General features: G+C 56.0%; 1 protein-coding gene across 2 annotated transcripts in view; it reads right to left on the reverse strand.

Annotated features, from left to right (window-relative positions):
* Positions 1-22,107, reverse strand: part of PPP2R2B (protein phosphatase 2 regulatory subunit Bbeta) — a 75,684-nt gene that overhangs the window by 47,794 nt on the left and 5,783 nt on the right. Inside the window, exon 1 of one of the 2 annotated variants that reach the window (XM_074156791.1) lies at positions 6,035-6,184. The exons of the other annotated variant lie outside the window; for it this stretch is intronic. Within the exon in view, the coding sequence (XP_074012892.1) occupies positions 6,035-6,104 (70 nt within the window). The 5' untranslated portion in view covers positions 6,105-6,184. Of the gene's footprint in view, positions 1-6,034; positions 6,185-22,107 lie in introns of those variants that run through there. 2 annotated transcript variants of the gene reach the window in all.

Consider the following 22,107-nt stretch of genomic DNA (forward strand, 5'->3'; position numbering starts at 1 on the left):
AACACTTGGCATCTCCTGACAGGCTCCTGGCAGCACAAACATGGTCACTCTGACCAGGAAACACCATCCCAAGTGCCCGAGCCCTCTGATGAGACACCAGACAGGGTTTAGAGATAGTTTTGCCAGTGTTGGGTTGATGGTTGGACTCGATCTGAAAGGTCCCTTCCAACCGAGACAATTCCATCGTTCTCTAGAGTAGGCGTCATGGCAGCTGGCCAAAGAGGAAGCGTGTCCCAGGGAGGCACACAACAGAGGAAGGCACAGAGGGGACGGGACGGGAGGAGTGTGGGGCAAACCACTCTGTTACCCCTGGGGCCTCCACCACCACCTCACCAAGTCCCACAGCGCCGTTGGGAACCCTGCTGTCCCGTGCCAGCAGCCCGAGGCTTCCCTGTGTGAGCCCCCACAGCGGCCCCAGAGCCGGGGGCTCGAGGGCAGGACCGGTGCTGGGCTCCGACCTGAGGCAGCCGGTCCCCGGAGCAGACAGACACCGCAGCAACGGGGACGGGTCCTCACCTACAGAGGGGGAGATGCCGAGCCCCATCCCCTGCAGAGGGGTGCAACAGCCCCCCCAGGGACCGGGTGCTCCCACAGCCCATCTGCGAGGGGCCAGAGTGGCACCATTGCCCGCTCCCGGTCCTCTCAGTAATCCCTGGATTACAGAGTCCCCAGGCACATCTATTCTCTCATTAATCTCTGGATTAAAGTATCCCCAAGTGGGCTCTGACGCAGGGCGCACACACGGCAGAGGTACACGGCTCTCCTCGCCGTGATCCCGGATCAGACAGGAGCTGCGTCCGTGGGTCCTTCCCACCCGGCAGACGCACAGGCTCAGGGAGAGGAGGGGAGGCCTAAACACAGGGCATGTTTATAAATAAAAAGCAGAAAGGATGGGACTGTGTTTCGTAATCAAAGGACTTATGCGATAAAACAACAACTTCAAGGAGGTTCCCGGATTAATTAAATCCCAATCCAGATGATCCCCAAACAGCAACTCACATCATTTGCAACAACAAAAATACCCGGCAGCTCTCACCCCAAGCCCAGTGCTGGGGGAAAACACCTCACTTTGTGCTTTTCTGGGGGCCACACACAGATTTTTTTAAAAAGTCCCTGTTGCTGCCACAGAGAGCTGTCGGCAAACTGACCCGGCGAGTGAAAAAGCTTTTGGGGACCCAGCGCAGCACAACGTGGGCAGGGGGCTGGGTGCACCCCCAGGCTCCTCCTGAGACTCTGTCCGTGTAAGGGGGAGGCAGGAACGTGCCCACGGAGGGAGGGACAGGAACCCCCCGGGGACACGGACACACAGCCAGCTACCCGGGGAAACTGGCGACCATCCCGACAGGTTTTCATCGCATGGGTTACTTCTCTCTCCCCAAAACAGAACAGAGGAGCCTGAACTCGTCCTCTGCTGCACGCGGAGGCAGCTTACGCACCCGATGGCCCCCACCGAGGTGCCACCAGGCCACTCGCACGGACACGTCCCCGGCGCCGGGGCGGAGGGGGACCAGCACCAGAGCTCTTCCCGCAGCATGGCAGGGATAAAGGTGGATGGGAATGACTGAGAGAGGCAAAGGGGTTACAGCTGGAAGTAACGAGGTTAAACCAGGAAAAGGAAACGAAGGCTTACTGACAGATTTCTCAACAACAAAATCTATTCAGTTTGGGAAACACTCGTCAAGGGGATTAAAGCCTCACTGGGGCATCAGCCAGTGCCCGGGAAAAGGAGCAGCCGAGCAGTGGCTGGAGAGCGGCTGCAGGGTGTCGTGGCCCTCCCACCCAGCAGCAGCCAGTGCGTCCCCAAAGCCACACGTCCCCGGTGGGGTCGGCCCCATGAACCTCCATGCTCCCTTGGCAGAGGCGGTGATGCCCCACTGGGTGGGCCAAGATGGCCACAGCGGGCCCATGCCGTGGCCATGGGTCCTCCCAAGGGTCCTCCTCCCACAGCACAGCCACCTGGCCATGGGCCACCTCCCCGTGCAGCCCCAGGCGAGGCCACCTCTCCTTCCCCAGCCGCGTTGTTGGGAGCCACGGGTGCCCAGGAAGCACCCACCCCTGCATCGCCTACAGCCATGGCCAGCCCCGGGGCATCTGCGCCACGACGCCTACAGCTGAAGCGCACACCCCAGGACGCACACCCCACCAGGGGCTCCTGCTGCCACCCTCCCCTGAGCATCTCCGCCCAGGGCACCCGTCACACCCCGTCAGACCTTCCTGTCCTTTGTACCAAACCGGTGGGAAGGGACGTGTCTCCGTGCAAAAGGGTCACCCAACCGCAGCTATTGCGGGGCCAAGCTCCGCAGGCTCTTCGTGCCAAGCCCAGGACATCCCATCAGAAGGGGGTAAGGACAGAGCTGGAGGGACTGTTTACAAGGGCATGTAGTGATAGGATGAGGGGTAATGGCTTCAAACTGAAAGAGGGGAGATGGAGATGAGATGTGGGGAAGAACTTCTTTGCTGTGAGGGTGGCGAGAGCCTGGCCCAGGTTGCCCAGAGAAGCTGTGGCTGCCCCATCCCTGGAGGGCTTCAAGGCCAGGTTGGAGGGGGCTTGGAGCAACCTGGTCTGGTGGGAGGTGTCCCTGCCCAGGGCAGGGGGTGGCACTGGGGGGGGCTTTAAGGTCCCTTCAAACCCAACCATTCTATGATCCTATGGAGAAGAGACTCTGGTCCCCGCCAAGGGGGGACGTGCGTGGTGGCTGTGCATGGTGGCCATGCTCCCAGCCGAGCTCACAGCTGGTGGACAGGCAGCACCAGCCTGGCCCTGTCCCCGAGCCAGCCCTGCCCCAGGAGGGGCTCAGCACCCTCCTCTCTCAAAGACCCTGCCCCGCAATGGAGTGGGCGTCTACAGAGATGAAACACCCTCGTTCGTGAGGCATTGTCCCCCTGGATGAGCCATGGCCACCGCTCATGTCCCACCCCAGCCCGCTGAGCACCCTGGCTGTCGTGACTGTCCCTCACCAGGGCAGGGAGTGGAGAAAGGGTGTTCACGCCATTCCTCCTTTGTCTGGAGGTATTTACCCAGCTCCAAGCCAGCAGGAGGACTCGGAGACTTGCCAGGCGGACGGTGATGTGACAGAAACGGTCACACCCACAGCTTGAAGACTTCAGGAGATGGGCATTCTGGGGCAAGCTACTGGAAACAGGCCACCCGTGGGGCGGTGAAGGGCCTTCAACACCTCTAGCAAGCGCATCTGAAAGTGGGAAGCTACTCCAATGGTTTGTTTGTACTCAAATACTCTCGATTTGCCCTACTTTTGACTGGGTGCTCAGCAGAACTGCAAATGGATTGATGCAGCAACAAACCCAGCACGGTTTCTGAACATTTCTCACGTGAGACCTGCTGCTCCAGGGCAGCGTGGTGGGGTCTGGGGCAGCAACCAACCTCGCTGGCATCGCCCCAGACCCCCCTCACCCCCGGGACGTGCACCCCAGCTCAGCGGCTTCATACTCCCTGGCAACTGGAGTGGAATGAGCACAATGGCCCGTTCCCTTCATTAGCAGTACTTCTGAGCACCCACAAGAACAAGGCATTCAAGTGTGTGCTTTAGAAATACCTCCTCACCCCACGTTTGCATAATAATACCAGACCCACTTAAGTGACACCACCACCTCCAAACCCCACTGTGACCCCGTCTGTCCCCTCAGCTGACACCCCGGGACACCTTCATTCCCAAACAAGTCTTCACCTTACGAACAGGCTTTGGAAGGATATTTTTGTTTTAAGCAGAAGGCAGGTTACCAACCGCATCGGTTTACTCATGTGCTTTCACATGTAGAAAAAATAAAACTGAATTATCTTAATTTTTTGCCACACTAGCCAGATCTGCCATCCCAAAGTACACTCAGCCTTCCTCTAGCAGAACAACCGCAGGGAGAGTCACAACTCCTCAACAGCAGGAGGCGAAGAGAAACTCCCTGCTGGTGCGTGGCCATTGAACACACTCAGGTACCGGCTCCATCGCCCCGGTTGAGCCCGCTCCTACTGCACAAACACCCCCGGACACGTCATTTCTATGGAGGGGTTGGCTACAGTTTTCTAGTACGAAGCACAAGGCTCTTCTGAAAAAGCCACCTTACAGCTTGGGGAAATTCCCCACAGATGGACTGGATCTTATCACTGAAATCTCGGGCTGGAAAATCCCCAGACCTCCCGTTGTCCCCGGCTGAAATCACTGCACGCTCATCCCAACCCTCCACCCTTCCCGACCAGCAAAACCGAGTTCTCAGCAGGTCACCGCAGGGCAGCTACCTTCACGTCTTTTCTCTGCTGGCTGCTGCAGCTGCCTTTATAATACAGCAACGGCAGATTCATCCTCCCATGGACCACAGCACAAGGGGACGCGAGCCCGCCGATGGGGAAGTACGGGAGCTCAGCCCCAGACTGGCCGCACCACCCTCTGGGAAGCGCCTCACACCAGAAACGTCCCGCCACCCCTGTGCTGGTAAACTGGCTGTGGCCTCCACGTGCCCCCTGCCACCCAGCCCCACAGCGTGCCCCCCTGCCCCACAGCGTGGGAGCAGTGCAGCCGGGGATGCGCTGGGGCACCACCTCCCCTGCTGCCGGGGGCTGTCAACACCGAGCACTTATGTTTCAGCTACACACATCATTCAGCTGCTCACGATCCTTCTCTGTGCCCACTGGGTACCCAACGCCTTCCAATACCATACTACACCCACAAGACAAACCCTCCTTCGGCCACGTGCTGGAGTCACAAAATTCCCAAAATCTGCTCCTATGCTGGCTTCCTCTAGAGACTTAGGAGACTGAAACAGTAAGGGAAAGCCTCTTCAGCTACTAATTAAGCTATTAATAAGCCTCTTCAGACTCTCTGGTTTGGAGTCTGGTTTTTGAAGTTTCACGGGAGGGGTCAGTGCCACCAGGAGGGATGGGGGGGACGTGGTTTTGCTTTACAGCCGCTGCGTTTTCCTCCAGAGGTGAGGGAGCAACGGGAGGTGGTGACCGAGCCGGTGTGAAGCCAACAGCTCCTCGGCTGTCGGGAGGGAGAGCCGAGGCAGCCGCGCCGTGTCCCCGTCCCCCCATCCCACCTCGGCTGCAGCGTGGTGTGCCGGCACAGCTCACCTTCTCCTGCCCAACACGGCCACCCCGGCTCCCCCGCTCCCCGGGACACCACGGGGAACCGCGGCCAAACGCACCCCCGAGCTCAGCCGGGGCTACGACACGGTGCGTGTCTAACAGCTCTGGCTCTCCTCGCCTCCGCAACACGCGACACGTATTTCTTCCTGCAGCGGCTTCCAGGGAAAACAGCCCTGCGACAGCTAGTGAATTTCTGCAGCCGGAACCGCACCACCATCCGCCGCGCTTCCGACCCTCGGGCAGGCGGCCGCAGTGACGGCTCACCTGCGGAAGCCACCCGCGCACCGCCACTAACGAGGCGCGGCCGCCGCATCCCCGCAGCTCCCGGGGAGCCCCGCAGCCACCGGCCGCTCCGAGCGACGGGCCTGGGCTCCCCCCGCCCCCGCGGCGGAGCGGCCCGGGGGTCCCGGCGGGGCTGGGGGCTCGGACCCGCCCCGGCTCCCCGGGCGGGAGGAGCGGGGCCCCGGCGGGGCCGGACTGCGGGCGGGTCCCGGTTCTCCGGCTCGGCAGCGGCCGCGGCGGCGAGGAGCCGGGCACCGAGCGGCCTCCCCCCCCCCCCCCGCCCAGGAACCGGACCGGCCGAGCGCGGCGGCTGCGGCGAGCGGGGGGCCGGACCCCGCAAACCCGGCCGGGGGCGGGGGGGGGGGAAGCCGAGCCCGGCGGGAGGGCGGCGGGGACCCCGCGGGTCCGGCGCTGCTGAGTCACCGGAGCGGCTCAGCCGCACGGCGCAGCCCGCGCCGACCCTCCGGGACCCCCGCGCCGCCCCCGGCCCCGCCGCCGCGGGGCTGCCCGGCCCCGGCCCCGGCGGCGATCGGAGCCCGGCCCCGGCTCCGGCGGCGGCCGCGGGGGAAGGTGCGGGCCGGGGCCGGGGGCTGCTGCGGGGCGGCCCCCACCTGCTGCGGGCGGGCAGGGGCCGCCGCCCCCGCGGCAGGCGCTCACCTTCCGTGGCATAGCTGTGGTCTCGCAGGAAACTGCTGCTGATCTTGCGGGTCTCAACGTCCTCCTCCATTGACGGCGGGCTGGCGGGCGCGGGGCGTCAGCAGCCGCAGCCGCGGATCCATCATCCCCCCCCGCGCCCTGCTCCGCGGCGGCCGGCCGCGAAATGCGGCGGCGGTGGGGGGGCGCAGGGGCGGCGGAGCCCGCTGGCTCCTCCCATACGGCACGGCACGGCTCGGATCGGCTCGGATCGGATCGGCAAGACACGGCTCGGATCGGATCGGATCGAATCGACACGACACGGCTGGGCACGGCTCGGCTCGGCTCGGCTCGGCTCGGCTGGGATCGGCACGGCACAGGCGCGGCTCGGCGCCGCCACCGAGCTGCGCCCGCCCCGTCGGGTGCGGCGCGTCCCGGGCGGGCGGAGCGCGGCGCTGCCCTGCCCTGGGGATGCTCCTGTCCCGGGGTCGCACCTGCCCCCGGGGGAGCTCCCGCCTGAAGCAGCGCCATTCTGCGACCTGCCCGCCCCCCACACAAGAACACAGCCAGGGTCTGACATCAAACAGCCGCAGCCTGTCAACGCCGAGTGTCCTGGGACAGGGGATGCGCGGGGGCCACGGGGGCAGCCACGCCAGCAGTGACGAGGAGTTGTGTGCCCATGGGTGCCTCACTCCGTCTCGGCTGCGGGAGGGGGTAGGGATGCTCGCTGGTTTATGGCTGTGAAGGTCAATGTGGGGTACGGGGAGCGGTGACATCCAGGGACGAGCACAGGGGCGATGGCCGACGGGAGGGCTCTCCTTTTCAGGGCACGTCTCTGAAAGGACAGGCTGTATTCTGGACGTGTCATCTGGTGCACGCCAAGGGGAAACAATTACTCTTTGGGAGGGTTCTGTGTCTTGATGTAGTCCAGGAAGAAATAAGCCTTGGCACCAACCGAGCCACTGGCAGACACAGGGCAGAAATTCACGGAGGCCAGTTCCCCCAACTCCGCTCCGTGAGCTCTTGCCCCTGAGGCTGGAGGCAAAGCCCAGCCGCAGTGTCAGAACACAAGGCGTCCCCAGCCAGGCAGCGATGTGTGGCCCGGGCAGGGCAGCCGCGGGGGGAACACAGGCACGACCCCGGTGCTCGACAGGAGCTCCTTGACAGCCCAGTGCCACATCAGCAGGGAGCGTCACTGCTACTGGGGCTGGAGGGGAAATAAGGGATGCAGAGGGAATGGACAAAGGTGCTGGAAAACACTGTAAATCCAGCGGTGCGCTGCAGCTCCACTTCCTCTCCTACCTGTAGTATCATAATTGAAATCTCATTGGGAAGGTGCAAGATTTTCCAGCCTACATTATTATTCTGCTGAGATCACGCTGCCTCCCTGGGAGCTGCTTTTTTCAGGAGAAGCGCGGGAGATGGCATCCCTGAGCCAGAGGGCTCCAGCAGGTCCAGTATGCACCTCTTGCGGACAGGGCGCTCCGTGCCACCCCCGCACTCCTTCTGGAGGGGCCTGTGGATCCTCCCAGGCGAGAGACAAGAGGGAGGGAAAGTTCCTTCTGCCCCATGCCACGACCTTGTGAGGAAAGGGGAATTGCCGGGCTTGGAGCCGCCCATCCCCCCGGATGCCTTCCGCCGCGCTGTCCGGTGGAGGTGGATGTACGGCATTGTGGAGCTGCACCTTGGAGAACTCTGGCACTGACTCACAGGCACAGATAACGTCAAGGATTTGTCAGCCAACCACACCACATCACGGGCCACTCATTAATATGGGGATTACTGATGTGACAAGCCAGAAACGTTCGTCAGACAGGCATGAGCCTGAGTCTCTGTGCCCAGAGCCTTCACTGCATTATTCTGGAACGTGAGTTCCTTCCTACGGTCACCAGGCAGGGGTTTAGTCGAGCAAACACATGGTATTTGGGGCTGAGGCTGCCCTCGGTTACAGAATCACAGAATCACATGGGGTTGGAAGGTTGCAGGGGGTGAGATCCACAGGTTAGTCTGAATTCACTCACCGTGACAAGGCACACGACCCGGCCGTGGTTTCACGGCACAGTGCAGAGATGTATTTACCAGAGCTCCCTTGCAGGCCAGGGAGAGTCACAGCAGTAACATCACGCTTTAAAAATACCTTCTGTGCTGCTGGCAGCTCCTTGCCCACGCTGCAGCGCAGGGGACGGGACCCGACCACGGCACAGCAGGACTCGGAACTGCTGCCAGCCCTGGGCAAGTCAACGGACACCTCTGTGCTGGTGGTCTCCTGTCTCCGAAGGGAAGGTACAGACCCCCCGCAGGAAAAGAGAGAGGAAAAGGAAGGTGAAAACCGAACCATTGCACCCAGGAACCAGGTTTCCTCTGCCCGCCATGAGCAGAGGTGTGCCCGTGTGTACACCCCGCAGGCACAGGAGCAACCTCGCTGCAGCAGCCCCAGCTCCAGAAAGAGAAATAAGGAGAGATTTTTCATAAGCAAACGTTACCGTATCGCGTCCTCCCTCCAGGTCTCAGATGCAAACCCCAGTGCAGAGGCAGTGCCCAGCTGAGTAACAAGCCCTTGCAATGCTTATGAGTATTATTTAAGAAACATAAACACAGACCAGCAGCCTCCCTCCCTTTCTTTTCAGCGGGCTCCGTCTTCAGTGTATTTCCATTTTAACAAGTGCCAAGTCCTTTCTCCTTTATTAACTAGAAAAATTATTCTCCCCATTGTGCATGAATTATAATTATATATTCATAAGTCCTGCGAAGTTTTTCAATATACCCTATCATTTAAATACATCCACAAGCCACCTGTTTGTTATGCAGCGCGCATCGGAGCTGCACCATGAAATCCATTTATTCTCAGCTTTTAAAAATCCAGGAACGAGCCTTTACAATAACTAAAAGCATTAGCTGTCCTAAGCAGGAATCCATTTGCAGATTAAATTCTCCAAAGGTCAGCCCGTAGCTGTCACTGGTTTCCAAACCCCCAGGTGTCTCCCATGTTATATACTCTGACATCTCCTGAAGAGCCAGGACACTTTCCACTCCGCTGATTTTTGCTTCAATTAGAATAGGTTTAAGAACTCCCGCGCACAGGTTTCTGTGGGACCTAGGCAGTGTGTTAAGAATAATTGAATCAAACCTCCGATTTTATGCTCAGCACAAAACTTCCTTCACCACATTTATTTATTGCACCTTCACATCCACGAGCACTAAATCTGTTTTCCTAATTACTGCTCTGGGTTAGAACATTAGCCTCACTCTTTTAACTGTTAAATATATTATTAGATAACAAAATTTCTTTTAAATTTGTAAGAATTATTTCTATTGATTACCAGACCGCTGGTGCGGTGCCGTCCCTGAGGTGCTGACGGGGGGACGGTGCTGGGAGGTCAGCCGGGGTGGGGAAGCTCTGGTGACAGCACGTGGAGGGGACAGGGCTAGCAGTGGTTTCCCACGGCCCCTCCGCTCTGCCCAGAGGACGCTGCCAACCCGGCTCAGCCCCTATCCCACCAGCGGAATGTCCCCCCGCTCCGGGGTGGGATGGGAAACGCTCCCCAGGAGCAGGATGAGCTCCCACCCTGCAGCATCTTCACCTGCTCTTGGCACGTGGAGGGAGATGGCTCTTTGGAGACGGGGCTGCTGAGCAGGCCCCCCCATGCCGTGACTCGTGGCTCATGGAAACAGACCATCAGAGGCCCAGCGAGATGGGCTGTTTCCCTGCACCGCTCCTGGTGGGCTCCGGCTTTGCTGTGGAGCATCCTGGAGGGTGCCCAAGGAACCCGGCAGATGGTGGGAGCAGCGGTGCTGGGGGAGACACCAACCGTGCCCAGAGACCGCAGCGGGGATAGCTACTTAATTGTGTGTGTTTGAAAGAGAAATAACATCTTCCTCAAGAATGCACTTTAATGCATACGTAAATTAATTAGAATTCATGACATTGGTTGTGCCAATCATTGCTTCATAAAGTGATGCAATCCCTTAGACCAGAATTGCCTTTTGAAAGGCCACTGTCACCCTGAAAGCACAGCTGACTCCGCTGTTCCCTTACGTGGGGAAGTCTTCTCCCGAGGAGTGCTTGTAGACTGATCAAACTGAGGGGACAACACAGTCGGTGGTCACTACTGGAGACCACACCAGTCCCCCTGCAGCCGAGCACACTGCAAACAGCCTCCTTCAGCGGCCTCTTGGGGCTTTATCCCTCGCTCACCACCTCCAGACCCGCTCCCAAGCACAGCCCGGAGCCCCGAGCTCCGGAGCCGCCCTGGGAGCCTGACGCTCCCGAAGCCTTCTCAGAGCAGCGCCCGGCTCAGCACGCCGGGGGCTCAGTCCAGAACCAGAGAGCGACACCAGGGCAGGGACCACTCCTTCCAGAGGACCATGGACACCCAAGCACTTCACAGCAATGGATAAATACTGTCCTGCCATACAGCTGAGTACCCAGAGACCGAGGCTCTCGTTTACTGCCCTGGGAGCCTGCGGAAGGCTCGGGATGGGCACCAGCTTGTGCTGGCCAACAAAGACCATTCCCATCCAGCCATCAGGGGACGTGCCGTGCAGATGAACATCCTCCCAGGGATTCTCCCGGGAATGTCCCAAGGGAACATCCTCATGGGTGGCCATCCTCCTCACCCACAGACAGAGGACTGGGCTGCTGCGCGGTCACTGGAGACCATCTGCTAATGCCACTGCACCTCAGCAGGCTCGCTGAGCCCCCTGCACGTCCCTCAGCCTGTGCTCTGGAACCGTGCCCTTGTGTTTCCCATGGAGCCCAGAAGAACGTCCACTGAGATTTCACTACACTAAGTCAGTGCGTTTCTCCTGCTTTCAAGTCTAAGTCACGTAAGGAAGCTGGGGAAGATGTAACCCATACGTGGGATGAAGTCCAAATCGCATGAACCTTAATTAGCATGACTTTCGGAAGACAAATAATTTACTGGATTAAACCAAGATCAAGAAAATTGGGAAGTCAGGTCAGATGCCGTGGGCAAGCCGCAGCCCTCTCCTTCACGAGCGATGCAGAACAAGGGTCAGGACCTTGGGGCAAAAAAGGGAAGAATCAGTTCATCAAATGCAAAGTAGACAAAGACTTCTGCCTCCCAAAGGTCGTATGATAAATGGATCTATGTGGCCTTCACCCCCGCTACGTGCTGTTACTGGTACTGGTACAAGCTGTACATGATTAACAGCACACCAGTAACGAGCACGGCACGCACCCGCCTGGCTCAGGGAGTAGCTGCTCCCCAAGCGCTTTCTCTCGTGTCTCCAATTAGGCTGACCAGCTTCCGGGTCACTAGGGCAGGCCTCGCTTCATTTTGACTCTTTCCCTACTAAGCATTTTATGCCAGGGTCTGAAAAATGTCTCCCTGTGCCTATTTACTGCTTTTGCCCTTTTTTTGAGCAGCCCCATCCAGTGCCCGTTGCCAGTGCTTCTCGATCGTCTTCTTCTGAGCCAAAGCTTTGCTCTCCCCCCGTACATACCTGAATAGCTGCAAACAGCGAGTGGGACACACTGAAGTGCAAAACTCCACGGATTTTGCTCGGGTAGTGCTGGATTTTGCCCGTGTGTCAGTGACACGCTGCACGTGGAGTGTGGAACGGCGGTGGCCGCCCAGAGCTCTCAGCGGGGCCAGAAACCTCCACGTCATCACGGGCAGCCATTGAACCTCAGCATCTTTCACCCCCGCAGAGCCATTTGGAAGAAGAAACATTTTTGTGCTAAATTATCAAGGTTTCACAATTTGCTCTCTGCTCTTCTAAGAGCAGTGGTAACTGACAGCCATTGCAATTATCAGGGCTATTAATCACTAGGAACTCTTCCCACAAGTTCAGACTGCAATATATAGATATCAGATAAGAAATAACTTTTCTCAACTATGTTTTCAGGTATTTCTTTTGTATTATCTCATCATGTACTTTGGATATACTGTTTACTGGTACTTTTATATATAGCAGAACTTCATATATATAAGAAAATACATATTTATCTTACGGATTGCAAAGGTGACACGAAAAATCAGGGAGAAACAACAATGGACCGCACTGAAATTAGAAAGAGTCTGATTTCTGTGTCTCTTAAGCAGTAGATCTGCATTGTCTACTGCTGCTCCTCAGCCAGGTGGCTTGTTTTCCTGCAGTCCATGGCCCTGCCTTCTCCCGAGAGCAGGGCGACACTGCCCAGCACAGCAGGAACCCCACCGTCAGTGCTGCAGCTTCTCGGGGCTCCCGTGGGACTCGCCCTGAGCCCAGCGCATGGCTGGTGGCCCCACCAACCTGGCTACTGCCCCGGCTGCTGGGCAGCACGTGGGCTCCACCGTCCTCCCCGGCCGGGGCTGGTGAGGGCAGCGATGAACCCACCACCAAGAGAGCAAGCTTTCCTTCCCTTGTTCTGTGGATAATCCAGCCACAACATACTCACTTTGTCTATATCGTTACTAAGTAAGTTACTAAATAAGCCTCTTCTCCCAAGGGAATAATGACAGGACCAGAGGAAATGGTCTGAAGTTGGGGCAGGGGAGGTTTAGATTAGCTATTAGGAAGAATTACTTTACTGAGAGGGTGGTCAGGCACTGGCACAGCCTGCCCAGGGAGGTGGTGGAGTCGCCATCCCTGGAGGTATTTAAGAAATGTGTAGACGTGGCACTTCAGGGCATGCTCTAGTGCCTGAGATTGTTGGGTTGTGTCTGTTTGTGGGTGGGTGTGTGGTTGTGGGTGGGTGTTTGTTTTGGTTTGGTTTTGGTGTGGTTTTTTGGGGTTTTTTTTTGTTGGTTGGACTCAATGATCTCAAAGGTCCCATCCAACCAAGAAGATTCTGTGATTCTGTAAATCATATTATTGCTAAACACACGACATCCCAAACGTGTAATGAGGCACGAGGGGGTCCGAGACTTCAATGTCCTTCAAAGGATGCAGTTTGAACTGTGTCACATGTTCTTCACATCAGAGATATAATTAGCTTAAATACTTACACAAGAAATAGGATTTGCCATTTCTGCAGATTAAGGCCACATGTTACAGCATCGGTGCATCTGAACCAGTTCAGCACAGTCCGTGCTAAGGAGTAAGTTTTCACCTGAAAACAGCTCCCCCGAGCAGCGCTGGAAACGAGCCCCTCTGTGGGTGGGGGGGTTTGTTTGCTCCTTTGGGCTGGTTTTTAACCGGAGGAACAAGCTCCACCGCACATGACGGGACAGCCCAAACCTGACTGGTGTTTGTTGGGAATCCAGGTCTGAAACAGCACGGTGGGACAGGGGTGCCGAAGGTCTCCTGGGGATAGAGCCCCCAGCCGAGGTACGTGGCACCCTGTAATGCCTAAATACTGGCTCCTTGCCCCAAAGCGCTCAGTCTGCTGCGGCGAAGTGTGATCCAGGGGATAAAGAGGATGCAAGATGATGCTGGACATTGTTCAGCACATAACTATTACAGGAAGTCTAGGGCTGAATAACTAAATCCAGTGAGCACAGAATGGAAAAATAAAGGCAATATTTTGTTTCTTGGATTTCCCTGTTGATCTGTTTTCAGTTGGTGAAGAAACTCACCATGTTAATTTCATACAGAGATGCAACTCCCACAATGTTTCCTATTACACTAGGTTACCGTAGAGGAGGGGAACGCGTGAACTCGCACATGCATTTGAGTGGAACAGACACTGCAAAACTAAACCAAAGGTGACCCGCTCATCTTCACCCACCGCACGCCCCAGTGCTCGGGGACGCAACGCGGCGGCACAGACACGTGTGCCATGGGCTTCCCAACACCCTTCCCATCCATCCCCCTCCTGCTTAAAAAATGTCAGTCATCAAGCCAAAGACAAATAACAATTCCACAGAGCAAAGATGGCCATCACACACCACAGTAGTAAAAAAAAAATAAAAATAAAAAACAAACCCAAAAAACCTGGAAAGCTGTGAAACGACCAAGAGTCTGTAAACTGTTTATCCATCGGCTGCATGATCAGAAGTAACAAAAAGAGAACCCAGGATCAGATTGAGTGCAGAAAAAAACCCAAGTTTGTCATGTAATGTATTTATACTGAGCGCTCAGATGCCTCCCCACATATCCTGGGACGAGATATTATTTGTGAGAATTACTATTTAGCGTTTATTTCTGTTAAATTAGCACTAAATATGCAAAATTTTGTTTGGCCCTAAAGGTGGATTTTATTTGAAAGGATGTAGGCCAATGCGAGAAACCGACACATCTAAGTCATTTTGAATTGTACATCCTAAACTGCAAGCACTCTGCTGCCTTCAGTTAATTTGAACATGGACTACATCAAAAAGTAATAAATTTGTGGTATAAATTAAACTAGGGCCGCCCACATCTTGTAACACAAGCACAGTAAGTTTTAGAGCACTGAGAACTCAGTGCTAGGATTGCTACTTCATAAAAATCATTCTGCTCATCCTCAAATGTCATCCAGCAGCAGAAGAGAGAACACCCGGATGCAGCTTGGCCATCCTGGGAAAATGGAGAGCACAAAGACCAATCAGGCAGGATTAATTCGCCAAAGGAAAGGAGACTGCACGTCTGGCAGAACAGCAATCTTGACCTCTGCCGGGATTAGTTGGAGCTTCACAACTACCAGAAGGATGGATGGGGTCTCAAAACCAGGCTGGGGGGATAACGCAGAACTGGGTGAGGCAAAATAAAGCAGTTGTTGGCTGCAGCCAACAGTTCTGCGTTATCCCCCCAGCCTGGTTTTGAGACCCAGAGGGTCTGGACAAGCCAGAGAGCCTGTAAGCAGCAATCTATTGCCAACCGCTCCAACATTCTCAGGAGTTTGTAAACTTTTAGAGATACTTCGCAAAGGGACGGCCGACGCAGAGCGCTGATCACCGTGGTTCTGCCCCAGCTGCCGCCGCAGGAGGATGCCGTCTCTGGGCAACGCATCCGACAAAACTGCGTCTGAAATGCAGCCCAGAGCTGGAAAGCCAGCCCAGCCCCCGGCACGCTTTGGCTGGCGGAGAGCGTATTTTAAGCACTGAACTGTTTTGGTATGGGAAAAATCACAAGGAGTCACCACAGCACGCTCTGATTCCCCGCCATGCTGGCAGGGCCCGGGGGAGCTGCCACAGGAGACAGCGGTGGCTCGGGGTGCAGGTCAGCCTTGGGGGTCCCCAGCGGAACGGGAGGGCTCGGGGGGAAGGGGCTGCACCGCACTCCCGGCACGTCTGTGTTGGTGTAACAGCACGGTATGGCGTGTTGTACTGTGTCACCCTATAACGTGATGCCCTTCAGAAGGGAACCTTGCAGCTTAAACTGTGTTGGTGTTCGAAGCACCTAAGCGTTAACGGAGGGTCAGGGAGCGTTACGCTCTTCCTGTTCAACATTTCTTACATGCCCACGGTTCTACATTCCATGGGCAACGCTGCTTCTCCGTGACTCAGCCACAAACGGGGAGCGGCAAACGGAGCGTCGGCGGCTCCAGCCCCGCGGGCAGGCGCTGCCCTTCCCTCCACCTCACTCCCATTTTGCTCTTTCTCCGTGAACGCCTGAAACTCAGCATTCCGCTCTGCCCCATCACTGCCGGGACGATGCCCCCGGTACAAAGAGCAGCCTGGGAACGGCGGCGCTGAGTCTGGTGGGGTCCCCATCCTGTGCCCACCCTGGGACCTGCCTCTTCCCCGCCTGGGGAACGGAAGCAGCTCCTCCATCAAAACCACAAATAACCCCAGTTTTCGGAGTCCCATCACGGGTGACCGAGGTGTCAACGGTGACCACGAACCCCGCGGTGCCCTGTCCCGCACCACCAGCCCTCGCTGTTCCCCAGGACGACGGAGCACGCTGTTCCGTTCTTCTCCTCAGCCCTTGGACAGTTAAAGCTCCCGAAAGGGCTGCGTCCCAGCAGCGGGAGACGTCTTCTCTCCCGTGTGGTAGAGGCAGATTTTGTACTCATTTACACTGATTTCCACTTTTGGAACTCTCCAGGAAGAAAGATGGGATCTGAGTGTCACAGGAGGATATGAATGGATGGAAGAAAACCACACAGGCAGATAAATATGGAGAACGGCTTAGGACACGGGCCAGGTCTGTTCCCCCCTTACGCTGAGAGACCAACCTTTAACAGAACCAAACCAGTTGTGCTACTGGAGAGTGATCACAAAGTGTAGCTTAGGGCAGGAAAAAAAGGCACCATGGGGAGCCTTAAAAGTTTGCACAACTTCTCAAATGCTAATGTAGAACTAATATTTGTATGTCACTAATATTTGCATATAATTGACCTCATCATTTGGAAAAACAAACCTGGAAAACTGTTAGTTAATAAAAGATATCACGTCTTATTAACGTTCATATAGTAATTACGAAACCCACAAATCCATCTGTTAAGTAGTCAGCAAACAAGACAAATGACTGTGTTATGTTAAACGGATTACAGAACGCCCGGGGGAAGGGAATCTAACGGCCCTGGCCGAACGGGGAGCAGAGGCGCAGCCCGGCGCCGCGCAGGGCTCCCCGGGAACACACGGGGCAAACCCTGCACACGAACCCGCCTGTGCCTCGGGTACGCACAGCAACGTGAGCAGTGAGGTCAGTACTGCATTATGTATAAAAGTCTACATTGAGACACCATGAGGTGATCATTACGATTTTATTGTCCTTTAAAAAAAAAATTACTTCCTAAAACAGACAACTATTCCCACCAAGAGGAGACTGGAATAATATGCAAAGCAACATTAAATCCAGTCGCCCCATCCATATGGGAATCCAGTTGCTTTAATCTAACTTAATAAAACCTGATTTCATTCTTGTCATTTTTTTGAATGATTTCTGAACATATAAAGAGACACTCGTGCATGGAGAGTAATTGATTCATTAGCACCAGCACGATCAATCCGGAGTTCTCTGGACATTCGGCGCAGTACTGAGGCATGAGACACCGAACACCCCGTTCTTCATGCAATATATATGCAAAATCAGATGCCAACTTGTACACAGTCTTACCGTGATTACTCACCTAGAACAAGTAATCATGTTAATTAAAAAAAGGTGCATTTCACATGGTTATCCCGAGTTCACATGTATTAGGAGCTCACTCCACCTGCTCTGAGGGTGCACACCCCCATGCTGATGCCCAAGGATGTCCCGGGGTCAGTGACTGCCCACCCCAGAGGAGCCGCAGACACCAGCGCCGGCAGCTTGATCCCCACCGGCTCCTCTCCAGCAATTCCCACATCATCTCCCTCGGCTTCATCTCCCTCAGCCCTTCCACTCCAACATCCACATCGACCAGAGTCAGCCACAGCCCTGCTGATGCAGAGCGTGTTTCATCCACACGCCGTCGTACGGAACTTCTGCCAACAGACTATGGCAAAGAGGTCGCAGTGCTCCATGTTCCCGAGACCCATATTTATGGGAACAAAATGTCAAGGGTACAACAGCAATGTTCCCCTCATTCCCACCCTCAAATAATCTGGTCAGAAAAATATGGCCACGGCATTCTATCAAAAACATTCTCCGTGGTCTTCCCAGTCTCACACACATGAAATCTCACCAGTGTGAATTTTATGGTTTGTAAGTTTAGACAACACGGAGAGTGATGTCAAGCACAGCAAACCAGCAATGCCATCCCTCTCAAGGTCAACCACCCTTGAAAAATTACAAAGTCAGCACAAACAGCAGAAGATGAAGATCTGAGAGCAGCCCGAGCAGCAGCAGATCGTAAATGGGCTCCTCTGCAGGCGACGTGTTTGCTGTGGAGTGGTGTGCGCTTGTGTTTGGCATAGGGCACCCCCAGAGGAGGAGGGGGAGTCCTTTGCCCCCCCTGACATGAGGAGGATGGGGCAGGCAGGGGATCCCCAGGGCAGGCAGGGGGTCTGGGCAGCCTGCAGGGCCAAGCCCGGCTCCTCAGGGGTTGTCACCACAGTCCTGCATCTCTCCTGAAAATGAGCATTTCTCAGTGACTTTTGACCCTCTCCCCTTTCAAGCTGCAGGGCCCATGGACCCCTGGGCTGGGAGCCCCCAGGAGCATCCCCTGGGCCCTGTCCTGGTGACAGGGACTGCCCCGGCCACGGGGAGTGACAGCCCGTGGTGGTGCCCATGCCCATGGGGACACTACAGACAAGAACCGCACAGAGAACACGATGGCCTCTTGTTTCCACAAGCGACAAACACTTTTGCCTCTTGCTCTTAGGCAGCTCCTGTTTTTAATCAATTGGATTACTTGTTTTCTTCTCCAGTTATTCTGTCGCCTAAGACCTCAGATTAACTGTGTGGATGGAGAGAAGCATAAGCTGCTATTAGGTTAAACAGTCAAATCAATTAGCCTCTTTCAACGGAATAACGTCTAACTAGGTGGCAGCAGGTCAAGAAATGCACCTTGGTAGCTTTTCTTCATGGGTTTGCCTGGTGGGTTTGTTGCCATCTGCTCGTGAGTTGCTTACGCTTTCATTTCAGCTGAGAAACGTTGAATTAAAAGGCAGAATCAAGGCAAAAATAAAAGGGAAGCCTTCTCATCAGCTCCTGCTTTTGAATGCACTGGTTTTGCTGTGAAATTTCCACTCCAGGCGGGTTACTAAGAAATTGGATTAAAGAGAAATAACACCAGCGTGCACAGAGACCCCACAGCTCCCAGACGGAGCCTCCAGTGAAAGAGAACTGCAGTGCGAGGAACACGGACGTCTCTCCCGGACCAACACGCTCCTCGGCCACCGCTCCCGCCCTGGGGACCCGCGCTGTGGCAGCTGCCGAGGGAAAAAGGCGACACAAATGGCCCCACATTTAGAGCCAGCTGCGACCTGATCCAGCCCAGAGTGAGGGATGAAATCCCTAGGAACACCCACTGCAATAAATCCTTCTTCAGGGGTAGTTCAGGTGCTTACAGCCAGGCTCCTAAAGCCGCTGGAGCACCACGACCCTCCTGGTCCCAGCCTCGGGAGCCGGCAGCCTGCGGGTCTCCGAGCAAGAAGCGAGCTCACGTGCAGGAGCCGGAGACTTAAAGGTGTATTTACAGGCAGGAACTGAACATTTTATTCTGGGGTTATTTTATGTGGCTGCCCTAGGAGGTGACCAATATCCCTACAAACCTCTTCCAGAGGGAGCCCAGCAACGCTGCACGGAAAGGAGAAAAAAGCAGGCAGCAGCACGGGAAACAAATCTGTGCAGGGAGAAAAACTGATGATGAAGTACAGGGGAGTTTGTAAGAACTCACTAATGTAAGTGATTAATTATATTGCTGAACACGCGCTGCACAGACAAGAGGTGGCCTACAACCAACCAGCTGACCGCTCTCAAATCATACGCTGGAAAAGGAAAAAGAAAAAAAAGAGTGCTGAGCTGTATCCTGGAAAATGTATTACTAAATGCCATGAACTTGCATTTGAAAGGAACTGCTGATTGTGAATAAATCCACCATATGGCTTTACAAAGCTGATAGTGCATTTATTTCCCAAATATAGCAAGATCAGCCTATGACAGCCTGTTTTTCTTTTATAATCCACATTAGAAAATTATTTAGAGTATAGTATCAAAACCAATTTGTTGTGTTGCTGTCAAATAGTCACTGGTGTAACGCAAGGCTTTTGCAGTAAGAATAGGATCTTGTGCACAGCAATTACACCTGCACAGCTCCACCGCAACATCAAAACATTTAAGGGATTTCTGAGGCTTTTTTGGTGACCTTGCTTTAGCAAAGCTGCCTGAGGAAAGAGAAAGGTTAAACCTCAGACTGTTGCCTTTGTGAGCGTTTTCGTTGAGTGGACACGCACACGGACCTGTGGCCCTTCGTGCCCTCTGCCAGCACGGTCATTTGGGACATTCCTGGATGGGTTCGGTGGAGAGAGCACACAAAAATGGAGAAGCTGGAGGCTGTTGCTGGGTATTTGCCATCTGCTCTGCCAGCCCCGGACAGCAGTTAGACGTGCCTCTAGGCCTGAGGACAGCCACGGCGCTGTGCCCGTGGTTCCTGCTGAGCACAGCCCCAGGTGCCGGGGCAGACACATGCCCTGGCCGTGGGCAGGAGAAGGGATCCGGCAACGCCACCAACACACGGGCAAAGCTGTCTGCGGTGGGGAGAATAAATAGACACAATTTCCCTGGTTTTTCTTACAGGTAGGTCACTCTGACCATACGCACCATCCTGCCTGCCCCAAAAGTGCTTAAAATAGCTCCATTTCGAGCCAGCCGCAGAGTGTGAGATGTCTGCTGCTCCGCTTCCCAGCCAGCTGCTCCCCCTCTCCCCCACTCCGGAGCCTTTGGAGCTGTGCAACCCTGCAACTTCAATCAGGTCTCTTCAGAGTGGGAGGGATGGCAAAAGGCACCTTTGTGCTGATTCAAGCACTAGCTAAATATAGACGACACGGAAACACTGGGAAGCTACAGCCGAACCCATCTGTAGAGAGTGAAATACAGTCACATAACAGAAATATCTCTAGAGCCTTGGAAATATGCTCTTAATTCGGCTCTTTCTTTTGTTGGAGCTGGTTTAACACACTAAATTGCAGGAAGCCTGAGCACCAGGCAGCCTGGAGACCAACGGTCACACTGGGATTGCAGATCGGCACAAGCGCAGGATGGGGAGCAACTTCCCAACAGCAACTGGGGGGAAGAAAAAACATCTTCAAAATCCTCTGATGACAGGACGGAACACCCACAATTATAAGTATTCTTGATTAAAAAAAAAACACCTCAGCACCATTTTTTGTTGTTAAGGAAGAAAGCCCTTTCAGCTGCCTGTGGTCATCGAGGGATGAGGTGACACAGAGGGACGTGAGCCCTGGGCGCAGGGTCGGAGAGCGGTCCCCAGCACCCGCCCCGGGCTCAGCCAGGCCAGCGCCGAGCCCGGCCGGAGGATGCCACACGCCTGCCCCCCCCGGGACGGGCACCCAGCACTGTCGCACACCCGGTTCCCCCCGGGACGATGCCCCTGCCCCAGCCCGCCGGTTCAACACGTTCCCAGCCAGCGGGGACACGGACCCCGGCGGGGTTAGCGGTGTCCCCGCGGTGCCGTGTCACCCGAGAGCGAGAGCCCCCCCGTGCCCCTCTCCCAGCCCGCCCCGGGGGGCAGCGGCGGTCCGGCCCCTTGGAAGCCACCGGCAAAGGCTGGACCCCACCGAGCATCCCCCGCAGGGGGGCGGCGGGGGGTCCCCCGCGGAAGGAGCCGGAGCGGCCGGTGACCCCGACACCGCCAGCGCACCCTGCACGAAGGAGGGACCCTGCCCGGGGGGGACTCGCGGGACGCGGCCGCCACCGCCGCCCCCCGCCGGACCGGTCGCGCACGGGCCCCGGTACCGGCCCCGGCACCGCCCCCGCCCGGCCGCCGTCGGCAGCGCGGCCGCCCGGTCCCGTCGTGCCGGCCGGTGCCCCGGCGCCCCGCGCTCCCCCGGGAGCCGGTGACAGCCCCGGGGAGCTGGGGGGGACGGGGAAGCTACCCCTGCCCGCAGCGCCGGCGGCGCCCGGGGACCGAAGGTCTCCGTCAGAGAGGGACCATCGGCTCACGGGGGAAAACGCAAAGAGTTTGGCTCCAGCAAACAAGTAATAGCTCCTTTTTATTTTTCTTTTTCTTTTTTTCTTTTTTAAGAGAAAATACACATCTTCAAAGCCTAGGAACAAAGCTTCAAAAGAAATCCTATGCAAGCCCTTAATGAGCTGATTAGTAAACAGCATGCAAGTCTAATAACCACCTCGCCCGTCAGGGCTAATCTAGAGCTACCATTTCAACTGCATTTTAATTAAAACTTTGAAAACTCCAAACTCAGCAGAATCATCTCCTGCCCAACGTCCTCTCCCACCTACTGTAATGAACTCCCGTGGTCAGGGATTTTCCCATCCTTGGCCTTCCCGCACGGAGAGGGCGTTGCTAAAAAGCAAACTGTAGAAGGACAGACTGGTCCCAGTTCACCCGGCCCGAGACGCACAGCCCCGCGAGCCAGCCCGCACAGCACCCTTATTGCGTGCCGATAATCACCGGAGTCTGGTCAAAGACAACCCCGGGGTCTCTCCTGGAGCCCTGTGGGGCTGCCTGCAGCCAGGGGGAACCAAAGGCAGAACCTGGACAACCTCCTCAATGGAGTTTATTCAGACAGATGAGAAGGGTCCTGGTACGACACAAAGATTAATTCCTCTCGAACAGCAGCTCAGTGTCACGCCCGTGAGAATTTAAAAACAAATTAAAT

Source organism: Numenius arquata, chromosome 11 (assembly GCF_964106895.1).
Source record: "Numenius arquata chromosome 11, bNumArq3.hap1.1, whole genome shotgun sequence".
NCBI lineage: Eukaryota > Metazoa > Chordata > Aves > Charadriiformes > Scolopacidae > Numenius > Numenius arquata.